Below are 17,139 nucleotides of genomic sequence, written 5' to 3'. Positions count from 1 at the left end.
TTCACTCTATAGTTTATTTTTTTTCAAAAAGGCAGGTTTTATTTTTAAGGTTATTTCATGGATCCAGGATAAAGTTCCCTTGGCCTTTGGAATTAAAATAGCCCCACTTCATCACATACCCTTCACCATACCTACAGATTGGCATGGTTTTATGTCGTTAGCCGCCAATAGCTGGTTTGATTTGCATTGAGAGATGATTTTATGGAAAGTACCCCATGCCAATCTCTAGGTATGGTGAAGGGTATGTGATGATGTGGGGCTATTTTAATTCCAAAGGCCAAGGGAACTTTATCAGGATGCATAGTATCCTGGATCCATGAAATAACTGGCCTTTAAAAATAAAAATCTGCCTGCCTCTATGGGAATTTAACATAGGGCTGTACTTACTTATGCCCCCTGTATTTTAAGAAAGAACATTTATTTATTTACAATACATTATCACAAACAAAATTGGTGTCCTTAAAGATTGGATTTTTCGTAATTTTTTTAAATTAAGGCATTAAGATCAATTAAAAGATGATTTTTTTTATTACTTTATCCCTAATTTTTTCACATCACTGTATATATACTTATATATATATATATATATATATATATATATATATATATATATATATATATATATATGTACACAGCACATGTCAATGCATTTTACCACATTAATGCACTGAAGCAGTTGAGTAAAGGTATTCTTCCCCTCTTCTGCGTTTTATCACCTCTCCAGGACTTTGAATCAGCTGTGCTCTCTTGCCACCAACCACCTGTCTCAAGAACCTGTTTACTGTAAATTATTTGGCGATGCACAATCACAAAAGAATGAGGAGAGGGAGAGTAAGGTTCTGACGTCTTCTGAGTGTTTCCGGGATGCCTCTGTCGGACCACAAATAGCTTTCCATGCCATGACTCTGCCAGCTCGGAAGCACTCGGTCATAAGTTTATTGACGCTCTTTGCCAGGTGGAGAGACTCAGAATAGCTCGGACATGGACTCATCCAAATGCCTAAGAGCCGTGTTGCAACATTCAGGCGTCTGGTAACCACACAGCCGAGTGTGTCACACTACAACCTTACGGGAACTCGTTGTCCTGTTTTATTTAGGCTAGATTTGGCACTTTATAAGTGAGACAAGTGCGGGCAGCCAGCCACCAGGGGAAGAAAGTTGACATTCAGCCAACCCTCAGACGTAAACACGAATTACAGAATTCTGCTCTTTGAATTTAAGTACAATATGGGACAGCAAGGCTCCAAATCCTCCATAGAAGCGCGGGTGATTTTCCACAGCGTTGGCACGGTGGACATGTATCAGCGGATTGACGCTTGTTGTACTCCATCCTCCGTTGTCCACATTCAGAAGAAGGTGACCAGTCAGCCGGCTTGTCTTCAGTCTTCCCCCCGGGCAATCGAGAAGTCAACACCCCATTCTTGGACGCAAAGCCGCTGTGACGCCGGGGGGCTGGTGTACGTGATGGACAATCCGACCGGTGGCGTGTGGGTGAAGCCGGGAGAGAACTGGCTCAGATCTTGATTCAAAACCTAAATCCCCAGGTGATATTATTCGACGGAATTAAGGGAAGCGCCCCTGTAGGCTACTTGGACACTTTGTGTCATTTTTAAGCTCGGGCGTTTTCCGAGCAGCAGGATGCCGCTGATGCTGATTTGGGTTCGAGGTGCGCCATCATGGCGCATTCACACTGCAGCGCGTGGAATCAAGGTGGATTTAAATCGTCTTCGAAACATGGAAGAGTTGGCTGGACTGATCACTATAATTTATTTATTTAGTCTATATGAGACATTCATATATTCAGTGTCAGACTGCACGAGAGGAAGATCATGAGAGGAGGCGAAAAGTACCATGTGTCATGCGCACTGAGATAACTGTGTTTTCTTTGGGAAATTGTTTGTTTCCAACATAACTGTGAACTATGTTTGTTTAAGTTAGAAAAAATGAATACACCCAAGTCCTTTTTGTTGTTGACTTTTCAGAAGAATTAGGAGTAGATCAAATGAAAGAAGGGAGTTTGGCTTAAGTAAGTAAGAAGAGTTGCCTACTTTTTTGTGTAAACGCATTGTGATGACAGCTAACGTCAACCACTCTCCTATAAAGAGGGGATTGTAATCACAGTGCACTTTGGCCAACTGTGTTAAGGGAAACAAGTGCATCCTTCCAATGGCTGACCAACCTTCATTTGTTTTCCTTCCTTTTTTATTTGACTGTATCATCTTTTTAGAATTCAATATATTACTGTATTTAATATCATACAGACATCTTTTAAAATACATGATTTTATATATATATATATATATATATATATATATTGATGGTATAGTTTGAATGTGGACTGGAGGTCAGTGCTGACCCACCTTTAGATTTTAACCCTCAGTGACTGAAGGGTGTCACAGCAACATAATGTCCAAAGGGATTTATGTCCTCCTTTTGTTTTTGAGGAGCTCTGGAAACTTTGAGGTTGTTTGGTGAAAGTAGTTCGTCTGAGGAATACAACATCCACTTGACATTTCACTTTTCTGTCAAGATGGATGGATTGTTTGAAGTTGTTTTGTATGTTGAAATAAAGGATTTAAAGACTTTAACCGCCTTATTATTTTATTTATTTAAGAGAAGGGCAGCGCTGGTTCAGTTGGAAACTGCATTTCTTTCTTTGGCAGGTGAAGTCTAGTGTTCCATGTTTACCCATTGATTGTCACTTGCACTGAGGCAACTTGTGTTGTATATGATTAAAATGCCTGAAATGTGTCAGAATGTAAATTCAGGCAAATTATGTGTGCAACATGGTCTTATATAAAAAAAATAAAAAAAAAAATAAAAAGTCTCCCTTTACCTTTATTCTTTCTGATTCAGAAGCATACTAGAGTGGATTTTATTCACATAAATATGTAGAGCAGTTATAGCAATGAATGTATGATTATCCTTTTTACTGTGATTTTAGACTGTGAACTTAGGTAGCAGAATGTCTTTCAGTAAAATAATTTGGGATTACCTTTTGTAATCTTTTAGCACATTGTAATTGCATTACATGCTGAACAATATTGTTTTTACAGATGCAATAAGTTTGCATAACTCTACAGCGTATATAAACAAAGGATATCCTCTTGGTACAAACTTTGCCCCCTGGTGTGGCACCTTATCGGTGAGCCGTGAGTTACAGTCAGCATGGAGTTAATGGCTTATCTATTAAACTCCGGGCAACGCACTAAGCAAACACTACGTCAAAAGATACTGTAAGTGGAATGTGTGTCTATCCCATGTCTTTATATGTGCACGTCGCCATGGGACTGCGAGGATCTAAACAACCAGAAGCCCACGTTCTCCTCCTGGGCCTGGACAACGCTGGGAAATCGACTCTCCTCTACAAACTGAAACACAACGCGTGCGTCAGCACCGTGCCTACCATCGGCTTCAACGTGGAAATGTTTGATGCGAGAAAGAACAGGAAGAGCATCGCCTTAACCGTGTGGGATGTCGGTGGCCAGGGAAAGATGCGCAAGCACTGGACGAGTTTCTACCAGGACGCGGCAGCTGTGGTGTTTGTTGTGGACAGCTCGAGCAGGGGGCGCCTGGAGGAAGCGCGGCGGGAGCTGGAGAACACACTGAGGAGTGAGCAGCTGCGGGGCCGTCCGCTGGTTCTTCTCGCCAACAAACAGGACGTGAACGGCGCTCTGACTGTCACTGAAATCAAGGACAAGTTTAACCTGAATAAGATTTGCTCCGATCGGGATTGGTTCGTGCAGCCTTGTTCCGCATCGACAGGATTTGGAGTTGAAGAGGCCTTCAGACGAGTGGTCCAGATGGTCAAATAAAACATAATTAAACATGTAGCCTACTGTACATGAAATGTGTTCTTTTCAAACCACTGACAATATGACGAACTGAGTTTTAAAGTTCGTTCGTAGATCTATATTCCTTTATATCAACAATCAATTAAAGAAATCAGAACTTTTGGTTAAGTCTATAGGCCTACATATCTTTAATGCACATGGAGGCCCACAGTGTACCAGTTGGGACTACAGAATCTTGCAAGCTACTTACGTTAGAGTGAGTGAAGATATTAGACTACGTATTGTGACACTATTATGGATACCACAGAAAACACAAGATACCGTGACGTCTACTACTGTGCATTAAAACCACAAACACACCCGTTAATGTAGAAATGATTTTAGCGGTGTGCAGTATCTTCTTTCAATTATTAAACAGAATTCAATAGTCTCGGGCATTTACATGATTACATTAACTCTTGGATGCATAGAGGGAGGCATCTTACTGACGCAGGATCAGCAAGATAAGTAACAAAGACAAGTGCATGTAGAGTTTGGTGATATAGATCGGCTGCTGCAGTTGTGAAAACCCCATTTGGCTGACGTTCTGATGATGTAATAAATGTTGATAAAGCATTTTCTTTACAATTAACAATCTAGTTGGTATGTTAAGTTGTTTATACATGTTAATTTCAAGATAATTCGTGAGGAATTAAAGAGCCAAAAAGACAAAGCAAGTGTCCAAAAGGGATTTGTTTTCACGACATGGCAACCCCAAACTTGTTCTAATTAAAGGGTTATTACTGATTTATAAACAATAGCTATAGATTAGTTATTAATATTTCCAAATCCATCATTAATAAAGCGTGCCTTATTCAAAAATATAACTAACCTTGAGCACTCGCTGATACATTCCTCGGAACAAATGAGCAATAAGCGATAACATGGCTAGTATGAATACGCTTCTTGCACAAAGGTACAATTTTGAGCCTGCTGCAGGGGAAATAGCAGACAAGGTCCTGGGCAGTTTGGTTGTGTGTTTCTGAAATGTCCATTATAATTAGGCTATATGAAACATAATCTCAAATGTCGAAACTATAGTGCCATATAGTAAAAACCCTAATTCATCCAACGGACGTCCTTGTAGCTTGTCCCATGTTGAACTCCGGCCGCCCTCTGCTCCCATCCCGCACTGTTTCTTCATATGTCGGCAGGCGTTTGCATTCATCGTATGAGGGCAGTTGAGCAGCAGGAGCTGGGTCCATTAAGCTGTCCGGTGTGTTGCTCTCCATAAGCGGCTCCTGTGACGTGGTAACGGTTGGGTGTCCGTTGTTTGGCGGGGTGAGCTGCCTGGATCTGGAACACAACATTCGCTGGACAAAGTATCCCACAGCGAAGAGAAGCAGCATAATAAGCACCCCAGAAAGTTTCCGGGTGACCATGGCGATGTTGTAGTATGTCTTGTCCACGAACTGCTTGCAACAGGTGACGGCAGTGGTGTTGTTTCCCTGTACGCAGCAGACCTGGTCATCCCGACAAAGGTCCTGTCCACATTTTCGGATGGAATTGACTCCCGCGCGAACAAGAAAGCAAACTGTGAACACCGCCAGTGCTTGGCATTTGTAGAAAAGCATCGTTGTGTTCAAAAGTGAGAAATGATCCAGTGAGCCTCGATGGTAAAGCTTGGGAAACAGGGTGCAGGCGAGACGATTCACTTAATACGCTGAAGGATGCTATGGCTGAAACGCTGACGCAGAGCCATCATTAACGACAAATACTGAAAAATCAAAGAAGGGACACGGATAATCTAAAACAATATGTCCAAATGTTCTCTCGCTGAGTAGTCAACACTCAGTATTCAAAGTACAATTGGGGCTGCAGACAGCTGAATACCTCTCTGCAACATCTGAATATGCTAATAAGCTTGACATTAACTCCTAAGTGTACTTTAGTGTGCCATTGATTTATGATGCACTTAGCGGGTATATTGATGCCGTCCAGCAAATCGTAAACACAGTCTTTCATACAATGACTTATTCATTGGATATTAAGGTAAACAGGCGCCCAGGACATCGACCAGTCGTGTCGGGAGCACCAAGAAAAGACCCTAAAAAAAAAAAGATTATATGGGAGGGGACATTAAAAAAAAGCGGCGTGCAGAAGCCAATGTTGAGGTTTCAGGACCAGGGACAGCGCTCAACACGCCTACTAAGGGAAACAATGAGGGGCGCTGTCCGAGGTCCTGACACAACTAAACCCAAATGTAAACGTTCTAGATGGCAAAGAGCACGAGTAATTTCCATATGAAATATTAATACGTGTGTACATTAAGGGGTCAAGTCAGGTCTTTCCTTAAAAGGGTGCAATGGTTTGGTAGACGTCCATTTAGGCTGACTAGAAGATATGATGCTGTAAGTAGAAAGCGATGTCCCTGGCAACAAGGATTTTTGCTACTGCTATAAGCACAGCAGTCACACTAGCCAGTAATAAGCATTTATCAAAAAATTATTCTTGTACAAAATAACTTACAAGAGTTAATTGACCAAACGTGTTCAAAAATCACACAATTTACTGGATGTGGCAGGCTAAACCAACATTTTATATTGCAGCATATCCCCTGACAATGATTAATCAATAAAGGGACAATGTGATGAGTAGACTGTGGGTTGTAATGGAGGGAAGTGCTCCCTAATAGCATTTCTGCTTTTCAAAACAGCCATAATTATGTTAGATGAATCATTACAGCGGATGGCAAAAGGAAGCATTGTGTATTTTGTGTGCATTTGTGTTAAAATACACAACAAACAATGCATCTTTTTGACATCCACTTCTGCTGCTCGGGTCCAATGACTTTGAGAGCTTAAAACCCAATGCTAATTAAATTGTTTGCTGAAAGCACATCTAGTTCTTGGGAAATAACTAAAGGATACTGGGTTTGTAAAGATCAGATGTCAAATAGAGACAACTGTATGCTTATGTGTTGTGTATAGCAGGTGAAACGAAAATAAGCCAAACTTTTTTTTAATCCAATATTTATTGGAGGAAAAAAAAAGTTTGTACAGAAAATACAAAACACTAACAAAGTAGTTGGAAATGTGTAAGCACTTTCACTTTGCAGAGGGTTGAGAGTAAAGTTCACACAGGTAAAACCTTATTTCAGGTGAGATGCTATTTCGAATCACAAGATTAACCTCTGCATGCACAGGAGTTGCGTCAAAAATGTTTGTCCTGTACAAGGCAGCAATAATATGGGTTGTTTTTCCATCCTCTGCCTCGACTGTGTTATCCTGAGTCTCTGGTGGTCCTGGTCTTTGGTAAAAGTACGGTTTTAGAATCTGATGGTCTTGTGTCAATGTTGCTGGGTGGCAGGACAGTAATGGGTCCCAGCTGGATAGTTTGCTCTGTAAAACAAATCATTCAAAAATGTAAAATGTTTAGTTTTTTAGCTGCACTAAAAGTTAAATGAATTGGACCACATTAGAGAATTCAACATTCAATTAAAAAACAAACAAAAAAAACTAGCCTAATCAGTAAAACTATCATTTAGATGGAGGACCTGTCAGTAAACTTAGGAGTTTAGAAATTTTAGTGGTTAGAAAAATTGGGCCTTAAACTTGTTAAAATGTAAGACACGTCCATGAAGTCTAAACTGCACAATTTAACTTATGTTACAAAAAAAAATTAAGTAAATGTATAATTTCTTCTAATCACCTGCTTTGTACTCTGCCCCCCTCTTCATCGCCCCAGCAGAGGATTGCTGAGGTTTGCTGTGTTGGCTCTGGTGCATACTTGGATGAAAATAATAATAATTGGCTGGGTGTTATTCAGGTCTGTTCTGGACTGAACTCCGCGTTGAAGTGGTGCTGATGGTAGTTTTAGGGCGTTCTGTGGCAACCCGATGGGAGACATCGCAGCTTCTACATGCCTGGTCGTTCCCGTCAACTGACCGCCATCTGGAGGAGGAGGACATTTTCAACAATTAAGGGAATTCACTTCTGTGAAATAAGTGAGATCATTCATTGCACCTCATAGCATGTTTTATACATGGGAGAACATTTTCAGATGAAATGGCATTTACGGTAAGAGGTACAACTTCACTCCTTATTTTCTGATAAAACTCACTGTAGGGAGAGCTGACCACGCATCATTAGTACAATACCTGTTCTCAATCACAGAGCAGGCCCTGTTTTGAGAGCTGAGAGTTAGCTCAGCTGGAACAGCCTTCATGTAGCAGGTTATGTAGACCTGCTGTGTGTGTGTGTGTGTGTGTGTGAGTAAGAGAGAGAGAGAGAGAGAGAGAGAGAGAGAGAGAGAGAGAGAGAGAGACATGTCAAAACTTTTAGAACACCAATTATTGTCTGGATTACTTACAACCCCCTCTGTTTGTATAAAATTATTGTTGGAACACACTGTGGTACCGTACCCTCATGAACATTATTTGAACAGTATTGTACTGCAGAAAGTAGTGTGTTGCCACAAAAATGGCGGGAAAAAGGCAATTAACAATGGAAGAGAGACAGACCATCATAACACTTAAGAATGTTGGTCTTTCCTACAAAAATATTTAAAAAAAAAAAAATTTTTTTTTTTTATTTTTTTTTTTTTTTTAAAAAAACATTAAAAAATGGGGAAACTCTGACAGGAAGAGGTCTGGCAGAATAAGAAAAAGAGGCTTGCCTGGGCCAAGAAACATCGTCAATGGACTACTGAAGACTGGAAGAAGGTGTTACGGACTGATGAATCAAAATTTGAAATCTTCGGGTTCATCACGCGGATTTTTTCGCACCGTCGAGTAAGAAAGGATGGTTCCTCAGTGTGTGACATCAACTGTGAAACATGGAGGAGGAAGCGTGATGGTCTGGGGCTGTTTTGCTGGATCCACGGTCGGTGATTTGTACAGAGTGAAAGGCACCCTGAACCAAAACGGCTACCACAGCATTTTGCAGCGCCATGCAGTACCCTCTGGTATGCGCCTAGTTGGTCAGGGGTTCATCCTACAGCAAGATAATGACCCAAAACATAAGTCCAAGCTATGCCAGAACTACCTTAGCAAAAAAGAACAAGATGGTAAGCTTAAAACATGGAGTGGCCAGCACAGTCACCAGACTTAAAACCCCATTGAGCTGGTTTGGGATGAACTGGACAGAAAAGTGAAAGCAAAGCAACCTACAAGTGCCACACATTTATGGGAACTTCTGCAACAGAGTTGTGAAGAACTTTCTGAAGAATATTTGATTTCCATTGTAGAAAGAATGCCACGAGTGTGTTCAGCTGTTATATCTGCCAAAGGGGGCTACTTTGATGAGTCAAACATTTTTAATACATTTTGGTTTATAAATTGATTCCATGATTTCTTTTTTAACTTAAATTGTTCATTTGTTCTATTCTTTCATTTCAGAGTACAATAAGACATTGTATTGCATGAATTTCAATAAAAACCTGGAAAAATTGGGGTGTTCTAAAACTTTTGACCGGTAGTGTATATCGAACAGAATAATCTAACTAATGCAAGTCTTGCACTGTTTTTCTATTCAAAAACGGGTTAATATTCCAAAGTGCATGCCAATGAAAAGTAAATTAACCAACCTGATTGCCGGGCTCCTGGTAGAACCTGAAGGCCTCCAACTGAAACCTCAGCTTGTGCTCTTCAATTCGTGGTAGGAAACGGGAGTTGGAGTTTGTAAGGTAAGCATCGGCAAGACATCTGTTAGGAATGCAGTTGCATCAACTTAAAAAGAAAATCACAAAAAGACAAATCTTGGTGGTGGGTTTTAAGATTTGGTTGTGGAGCTCATCCGTGATTTTCAATAAAGTCATATCTTAATTTAGTCTCTGCATGGGGAGTTGCTGTGGCAACCCAGTGGTCAACATAAACTTGCAGGGGCATGTGGTTGCCAGTGATGGCAGAAACTTGAAAATGAATGGGGTCACCAAGAAAGTAAGAATAAGATCCCCTCGCAAACTGCCAATTCTCTGTGAAGATACAAATAAGAAATCCAAACATTCAAGAACTAATTCTAAAATGTGGTTGTACTACAGGCATCTTTTAAGAGAAGCTTTAATCATGAAAACTGTAATATAACACAATTCAGAAGATGCATGAGAATAGAAAAATATGCCCCATCAATGATCTCCTTTTTATACCAGTCATGAGTAGCAGATTGAAGTCTATGTGATCCTCTGCAGAGACCCTGGAGACAGAAGGAACCCAGGTGGGATGCATGGAAATGCAATCTACAGCATTCCTCCTGAAACCTTTCAAAAATAATTATTAGCACTGTTTAAATGTTCAAGAAGTCCGACTGCAACAATAAATCATATAAAAACGCATACAAGTAGCTGGTTCGCAACGGTACAAACTGTCAAAATATACAGGACTTACTTTTCATAATGGCATGCAACTGGAATAGTTGCTCCATCCAGTCTAAGCAAACCACCAGATGAAGGTTCAGGTGAGTAGACCAGAACATTTGAATAGATAATCTTTTCACTTGTCGACTACAAAAAACAATGTAGTATTTCAGAATGTATTAATCTATACAGCAATATAACAGGATTGGCTACACTTAATCCTAAACACAGTCACTGACTGAACACCAACTTTCCACAAGCTCACCTGAGCTGCATCCCATAAAGCTGAGGCTTCATGTTACCATGAGTCCTGCCCGGCATGGAGAAGTCGGTTTGTTCGGCTCGGCTGGAGGGTTTGCTGTAAAAAAAAAGTGTGGAAGTGTGGAAACCAAGATAAGGACGAGAGTTATTTGAAGGTTGCTGTCCATTCTTGACTTTGGACAGTTTTGGAAGTTGCGGACGTGTCTTGGGAAAATATCACCACAGCTGTAAGTCATCTTTGGTAATTTAAACTCCCCATACACACCTTGGAGCAGGGTTGGACTGATTATACCCGTTTCACTGCGCATGTGTGCTTGTCATTAGTTGATGACAGTCTTCAGTATTGTTTATTAGTCTGTAATTAATTAAAACGATTAGATGAAAACTTATATGTAGGCTACGCACTTAGGTAGCATAGTCCTTTGGCTAAGCAAAGCTATAGGCCTATAGGCTATGCTGTAAGCTAATATTCCACTAGGAGGCACTACAACTACACATGTTTCATTAGTTCCATCGACACGGTTTGAATAAATAGAACTGAATTAAATGAAGTAAATCATTTCAGCTGTATAATGTTTTCTCTTTAAGAACATATTTTCAGTTTAGAAGTGTGTCTGTTTTTTCCTTTGAGGTTTGTCCTATTACATAAAAAGTACAAAAGCCTGAAAGTTTAAAGACATGACATACAGGAGGCGTTTCTTTGGGGAAAAAAAGACCATTGGTTAATATTCTCCTACAAAGATGCTGAATTAAGCATCAGTCAGAGATAAGACATCAAATTACAGAGATCTTTGTAGAAACCATGCCAATATAGCATAAGTAGCATATCAGGTCTTCATAAATGAACATGCTGTTTAGGTTAGTGCATTAATAATACAGCAGTGTACACCACCTTTTCAATGTTTTTGTTATATCACCTTTTTGTTGTTTTGTATAGTATTAGAATAGTATCCCCCTCGAAATAGCACTTTTCCCTTTTGTGTCGCCCCCACTTCTGAAACCAAACCTACACCTTTGTGTGGTAGGTGAAAAATGTCTATCAGTGTTTCCCAAAGCCCAAGTTGATGTCCTCAAATGTCTTGTTTTGTCCACAACTCAACAATATTCAGTTTACTGTCATGGATGAGTGAAGAAACCAAAAAATATTCTCATTTAAGAAGCTGGAATCAGAGAATGTAATTGATTAATCGAAAATAGTTGGCAATTCATCCTTGCAGCTTTATTTGTGTGTACTGTACAGAGATAGGTAGCCTATATGGGTTTCTTGCTGGTCATTCAGTATTTTTATACTTATTTTGTATTCTTATGAATGTAGTATCAATAATTTTAACACATCTTTCTGCTTGGGTGGTGGGCTTTGTGAAATAGGAGGAGTATGATAAATGTTAGCCCTGTACGGTCCCATGTATGTTGTATTATTATCATCACGTATGGGCCTATTCACGTATCCTGCTCTTTCTGTCTCTTCTGTGTCTGACTCTGATCCCCTTTTCAGTAAATTGTCTCTGTCTCACAGGTTTTCTGTGGCAAGAACGTCATAGGTCTCTCTCAACCCCAGCAGCCACAAACCTCAGGTGTGCCACTTCCACTGAACACAGAACGGATTGAATTGGAATCAAAGAAAATGATATTTCACTTTCAGTGAGGTCAGAATGAATAACATGCATGGTGTATACCTTCCCTTTCAAAACATCATATCCCAAAGTAAAGTGCCCAACAGTGCCAACTGAAAGTTGAGCTCAACAAGTAAACACAAATCAGTTCACTTAGTGGAATGGTGAAAAGATCACAGAGGCTTCAGCTGACTAAGAAAGCTCTATGTGGACATTCCACTGTTGATACTGTGTGTTCAACAGAGTGATAGAGACTGACTATCTGCTGAGTATAGACTCCAGATCTAGTCTTGACCTAACTCTGACTCCATTTGAAATATTAGTTTATTATTATATATAAAAAAAAAACTAAGCCAGACAATGGATATGTTTTGACTGACTTTCACATCCTTCTGAATATCAAAATATGTTTGACTAAAATTATTACGGTCACCTGATAGTAAGTTGTTTATTAACACTGGACTTTCCAAATGAAGTGTGAGCAAATGCCGCATTCTGTTACGTTAATTCTCACAAAGCTCAGCTGCTGGAACTGAGGTGGTTACAGGAAAATATAGTCCATCATAGAGCAAACACTAATCTTCCTGTAAATCACATATAGTTTGTTTGTTTGTTTGTTTTGTGGCTGCACTGGATCAACCAACTGTAGCTGTAGCTGAAAGAAGGAAAGCCTACTTACTGACTGAATGTGATTAATACTAGCTATGACTGTGAAGCGTCCATTGTCTTTATCAAGGAGAATATTACTAAAATCATCTCACAGTAATACAATTTCTGGAATTAAAGTGAAAACAGTAAATTAACAGTAAATAAATGAATGATGAATCAGTAGGATTTATGCAGGAAGAATATTTATTTGGTGATTCTTGGAACCAAGTAAGAGACACATAAACAATAAATAGTTGAAAATAAATAGTCCAAATATCATTAATAAATAAATAGCATTAAGTCTGAAAATACACTTTATAAAAAAAAGTACTTTAACGCACCATCCTGATGTCAAATATAAGTTACATGACTACGTAAAAGTATAAACATGTACTCTTAAAAAAGTACTTTAACACACCATCTTGATGTCAAATATAAGTTACAAGACTATGTAAAAGTATAAATATGTACTGTTAAAAAGCCATAAAGTAGACTGAAGTGTTTGCTAGAGAATGTGAATGTAACGTGTACTGTTACTGTAGTTTATGTCATTAATATGTAAAGTTGTTCTGTATAGCTTTCTGAAACTACTGATCTGTTAGAGCTCGATGGCTCATTTAGCGTGTCCGCCAGAGTTCATGTATGCAATGCCTCTGTTGATTGTTATGCTGCGGACCTGGAAGCCCTTCAGCACTTTGCAGAGCCTCAGTCTTTCATCGTAGGTGCTAAGACGGTCTGCAGCAGCCTTAAAGAAACACAGAGCAATTATGAAATGATTTATTACAATTAGAATATGATTGTTCTTCCAAAATAAGTTTAGTAACACTCTTTGATTCCTTGTAATAAGAACAATATATATTTATTTTTAATTAACATGACAAGGGATGCTTTTGTGCTGTGTGCAGAGGTACCCGAGTCAGTTAGAAGAAATAAAACACAACTTTATCTTAAATCATGGTTATGGCGTGCATTAAGAGATCTCTTACCTCTGCTGAGGCCAAGTCTGTCGGCAGAGACCAGTCAAAGCACTCCTGTTGGGAGCAAATTATTCATTTTTAACATTATTAATTTAATATAATATTTTAATATTAACAATTGACCAATTCAATGTTGCATGTGTGGCAGCTGATTATCTCTTATCAGAAACCTCCCTTTTTACCCTCCTTAAAACATTTTTACATGAATTATATGAATGTATTAATGTAAAAAAGATGACAGGGCCTGTAGTAGGTGATTTGGCCCAACAGCCCCTAATGAGACAGTCAGTGTTAATAGTAATTGTTACATTTCATTCTGTAAAAACTCCGAACAAATCCTTTCTCATCTGTCGTAATTGATATCATAAATTGTTACACTGTTTTCCTTCCTGGAGATTTAGCTGTGTGAACCTACCCTGAATCAATCCTTCCTTCCTTTGATGCCTCTTTCTTATCTACTGTATCTACTCTCACGTCATCAAAGTGAATGGAGCGATTGTTAGCCGGTAGATGATAGGATACGAACCACAAAACTATCTTGGTTGGATTGTTTTTTAACAGTTATTGTATTGGTGCCTGTTCTATGGTGCTGAATACTGTCGGTGTTGTGTAAAATTAGTTACCTCCATGAGCTCTCTGAGCGACAGTACAGTTGGAGCGAGCAAACTGTCAGGGTCCGGCTGAGCAGCTAGAAATGTGTAGTAGTGATGCAGATCCTCCCCAATGTTTTTCAGGCACGAGTTCTGGATGGAAAAGCCACAAAGACAATCGTCAAGACAATAACATACATAGCGTCTATACACTCATTCATTCTACAATCTACTGCAGTTCAATAGAACAGCCCTGACGTAACATCGATCTTTACGAAGCTCATAATGTTCAGTTTTTGTTGACACTGTCAGAAATATGTAAATTAAATATGTATTGTTGATGTCATTGTACATTGTATTGAGCTGTGTTTCTACTTTGATTTTTATTTACATACAGAATATTAGAAACACCTCTAAATATAACAAAAAAGGATAATGATGATAATATCTTGCAGTCCTGTACAACACCAGCACTAACTATGACCTCAATGCTAAAATATACTTTGATTAACACCTCTATTACAGTGTCAACAAAAACTGAACATTATAGGCATCATATAAGTAAACTAAATGCATTAGATTGTAGAGGTGTACCTAATAAAATGGACACTGAGTATATAAACTCAGCAAAATAAAGTCGCTGTAGATATATAAATGTTGTTTCTTCCTACTTACATTTAACGTGTACATTTGTACACACGGTTTGAATAAATAGAAATGAATTAAATTAAGTAAATCATTTCAGCTGTATAATGTTTTCTCTTTAAGAACATATTTCCAGTTTAGAAGTTTGTCTGTTTTTGCTTTGAGATTTGTCCTATTACATAAGAAAGTACAAATAGAATGGTATTGACACATTTTGTAATGTTAACAGCCTGAAAGTTTAAAGACATGACATACAGGAGGACGTTTCTTTGGGAAAAAAAGACCATTGGTTAGTATTCTCCTACAAAGATGCTGAATTAAGCATCAGTCAGAGATAAGCCATCAAATTACAGAGATCTTTGTAGAAACCATGTCAATATAACATAAGTAGCATATCAGGTCTCCGTAAATTAACATGCTTTTTAGGTTAGTGCAGTGTACACAACATTTTAATGTTTTTGTTATACCACCTTTTTGCTGTTTTGTAAATGCAGGGAATAGTATCCCCCTCGAAATGGCACTTTTCCCTTTTGTGTCCCCCCCACTTCTGAAACCAAACCTACACCTTTGTGTGGAGTAGGGCTGCAACGAACCAGTATTTTCATAGTTAGATTAATCTGTTGATTATTTTCTTCAATAATCAATTAATTGTTTGATGTATAAAATGTCAGAAAATGGTGAAAAATGTCGATCAGTGTTTGTTTGAGAGTCTGACTAAAATATATTTCTCTTTAAAGATACATAAAAGTAGAAAAATAAAAGCGTAAAAAAAGTATTCCTACTGTAATATATTTGTGACAAAGACAGAGCACAACTTACCTGATCAAATTCTGACTTGGCGATTCCTGAGCATATTGATCCCTGTGGAATAGTAGTTCCATTTTCAGTAATACAGAGGCATAGCTAAGAACTATCAAAAGGTCAATAGAATGCAGTTGTATGAGCTGTAAGCAGTATTATAAAGTTCTTGAATTTGCAATACTTGAGTAAAAGTGCAGGTATATAACCAGAAAATGACTTTGGTAAAAGTTAAAGTCCTCTTTTAGAATATCACCTCAGTAAAAGTCTTAAAGCATCTGATATTTACTGTACTCTAGTATCAAAAGTGATTTTCTGATATTAAATGTTTATGCTTATTTATTAGAGGTAAAAGTACATGCAGGTATAGTTGTTATTTTTGCTTTGAACAATAATAATAATAATATAATAATTCCTTCTTTTCAGAATATTTTGCCATGTCTCATACTTCAAAAACATACATAAAAATCCAATTAACAAAAAAAATGTAATTTTGATCATTTACCTTTGGTGCACACACAGATGAGGTGTTAGTCTTCACGTTTAGCTCCACACTCTGCTCTGGACAGTCGATTGCACTGAACAGGGTTATCTAGCACATGGAAAGATAATGTTTTTAACTATAAATGAAAGATATTTTAAATTAAATATAACGGTGTATAAATCAATCTTCATTCCGTTTTGTAGACCTATACCTGTGTGAGAGCATGAGTGATGTTCTTTAGAAGCATCTGTGCATGTATAACACAGGAGTCTGTTGGCTCTTTACTCATCACTGGCACAGACTGGCTGACCTGAGCACAGGTTAGCAGGAGGAGCTGCAGTGCAGGAGTGAAGTCTGAGAAGAAAGAGAAAAATATACATCTCGTAGTAAATCTTCCGTTTCAACTACATTGTTGCAAAAAGAAAATAGTGTTCAGTTAGGGTACATTATACTTACAGATCTTGATGAGGGGCATCTTGGATAAGACTTCAGATTCTTTGGTGTAACTGACTGAACTCGGACATCCTTAAGTGTTTTATACCCACTGATACAGGAATTTCCCTCATCCTTTAGCAATGTGTTCACACCGAACTGTAAATTGAAAGTGCACGTAATTTTTCCCATATATGGCCAAATGCTTTGGTGAAACTGGAATTAACACAAACACTGATGAGTAATGAAGCATCATACTGGTAACTGTTCATTGTTGACATTTCCAAAGAGTGCAGAGTGAAAGCATTATTTTATCTGATATCTATGTGAAATCCTGCACAGTCAAATTTAAAATAGTGTTAACTCAATAACAGAATGTCATGTCATGTTATCCATATATGTATAACATTGTGGCTTTGAGTGAAAAATATACTTGACAGATGTACTTATTGTTTTAGTTCAACAGGTTTATTATATTATATTATAATTTATAATTTTTAAACAATGAAAAAATTCTGAGCAGACATCTGAGGTGGAAATAATATATTGATTAATGTAGTTCAAGTGT

General features: G+C 38.3%; 2 protein-coding genes and 1 pseudogene across 2 annotated transcripts; 1 reads left to right on the top strand and 2 right to left on the bottom strand.

The window, feature by feature from the left end:
• Positions 1-3,061: 3,061 nt before the first annotated feature.
• arl14 (ADP-ribosylation factor-like 14) lies at positions 3,062-4,021 on the top strand. The gene has a single exon (XM_039815726.1). It carries the CDS (start codon positions 3,245-3,247, stop codon positions 3,812-3,814), a length of 570 nt encoding a protein of 189 aa, XP_039671660.1. The 5' UTR covers positions 3,062-3,244; the 3' UTR covers positions 3,815-4,021.
• Positions 4,022-6,815: 2,794 nt separating this feature from the next.
• LOC120568615 lies at positions 6,816-10,692 on the bottom strand (annotated as a pseudogene).
• A 2,423-nt stretch (positions 10,693-13,115) lies between these two features.
• On the bottom strand, positions 13,116-16,614 carry LOC120568308 (interleukin-12 subunit alpha-like). Its single transcript, XM_039815724.1, has 7 exons — positions 16,596-16,614; positions 16,351-16,493; positions 16,161-16,247; positions 15,677-15,718; positions 14,246-14,365; positions 13,632-13,676; positions 13,116-13,390 (listed from the first exon to the last, which is right to left on the bottom strand). Exons 1-7 carry the CDS (start codon positions 16,612-16,614, stop codon positions 13,259-13,261), a joined length of 588 nt encoding a protein of 195 aa, XP_039671658.1. The 3' UTR covers positions 13,116-13,258.
• Between the last annotated feature and the right edge of the window lie 525 nt (positions 16,615-17,139).

Source organism: Perca fluviatilis, chromosome 11 (assembly GCF_010015445.1).
Source record: "Perca fluviatilis chromosome 11, GENO_Pfluv_1.0, whole genome shotgun sequence".
Lineage (NCBI taxonomy): Eukaryota > Metazoa > Chordata > Actinopteri > Perciformes > Percidae > Perca > Perca fluviatilis.
Note: the sequence above shows the minus strand (reverse complement) of the source record. Positions and strands in the feature narration are given on the sequence as shown.

What these genes read in the sequence shown, in the direction of transcription:
- arl14 (XM_039815726.1), top strand. Translation starts at nt 3,245, where the DNA reads ATGTGTGTCTATCCCATGTCTTTATATGTGCACGTCGCCATGGGACTG.
- LOC120568308 (XM_039815724.1), bottom strand. An exon ending in CATCTGTGTGTGCACCAAAG is followed by an intron (nt 15,719 to 16,160) that starts GTAAATGATCAA and finishes ACTATTCCACAG; the next exon opens with GGATCAATATGCTCAGGAAT. An exon ending in CAGACTTGGCCTCAGCAGAG is followed by an intron (nt 13,391 to 13,631) that starts GTAAGAGATCTC and finishes TGTTTCTTTAAG; the next exon opens with GCTGCTGCAGACCGTCTTAG.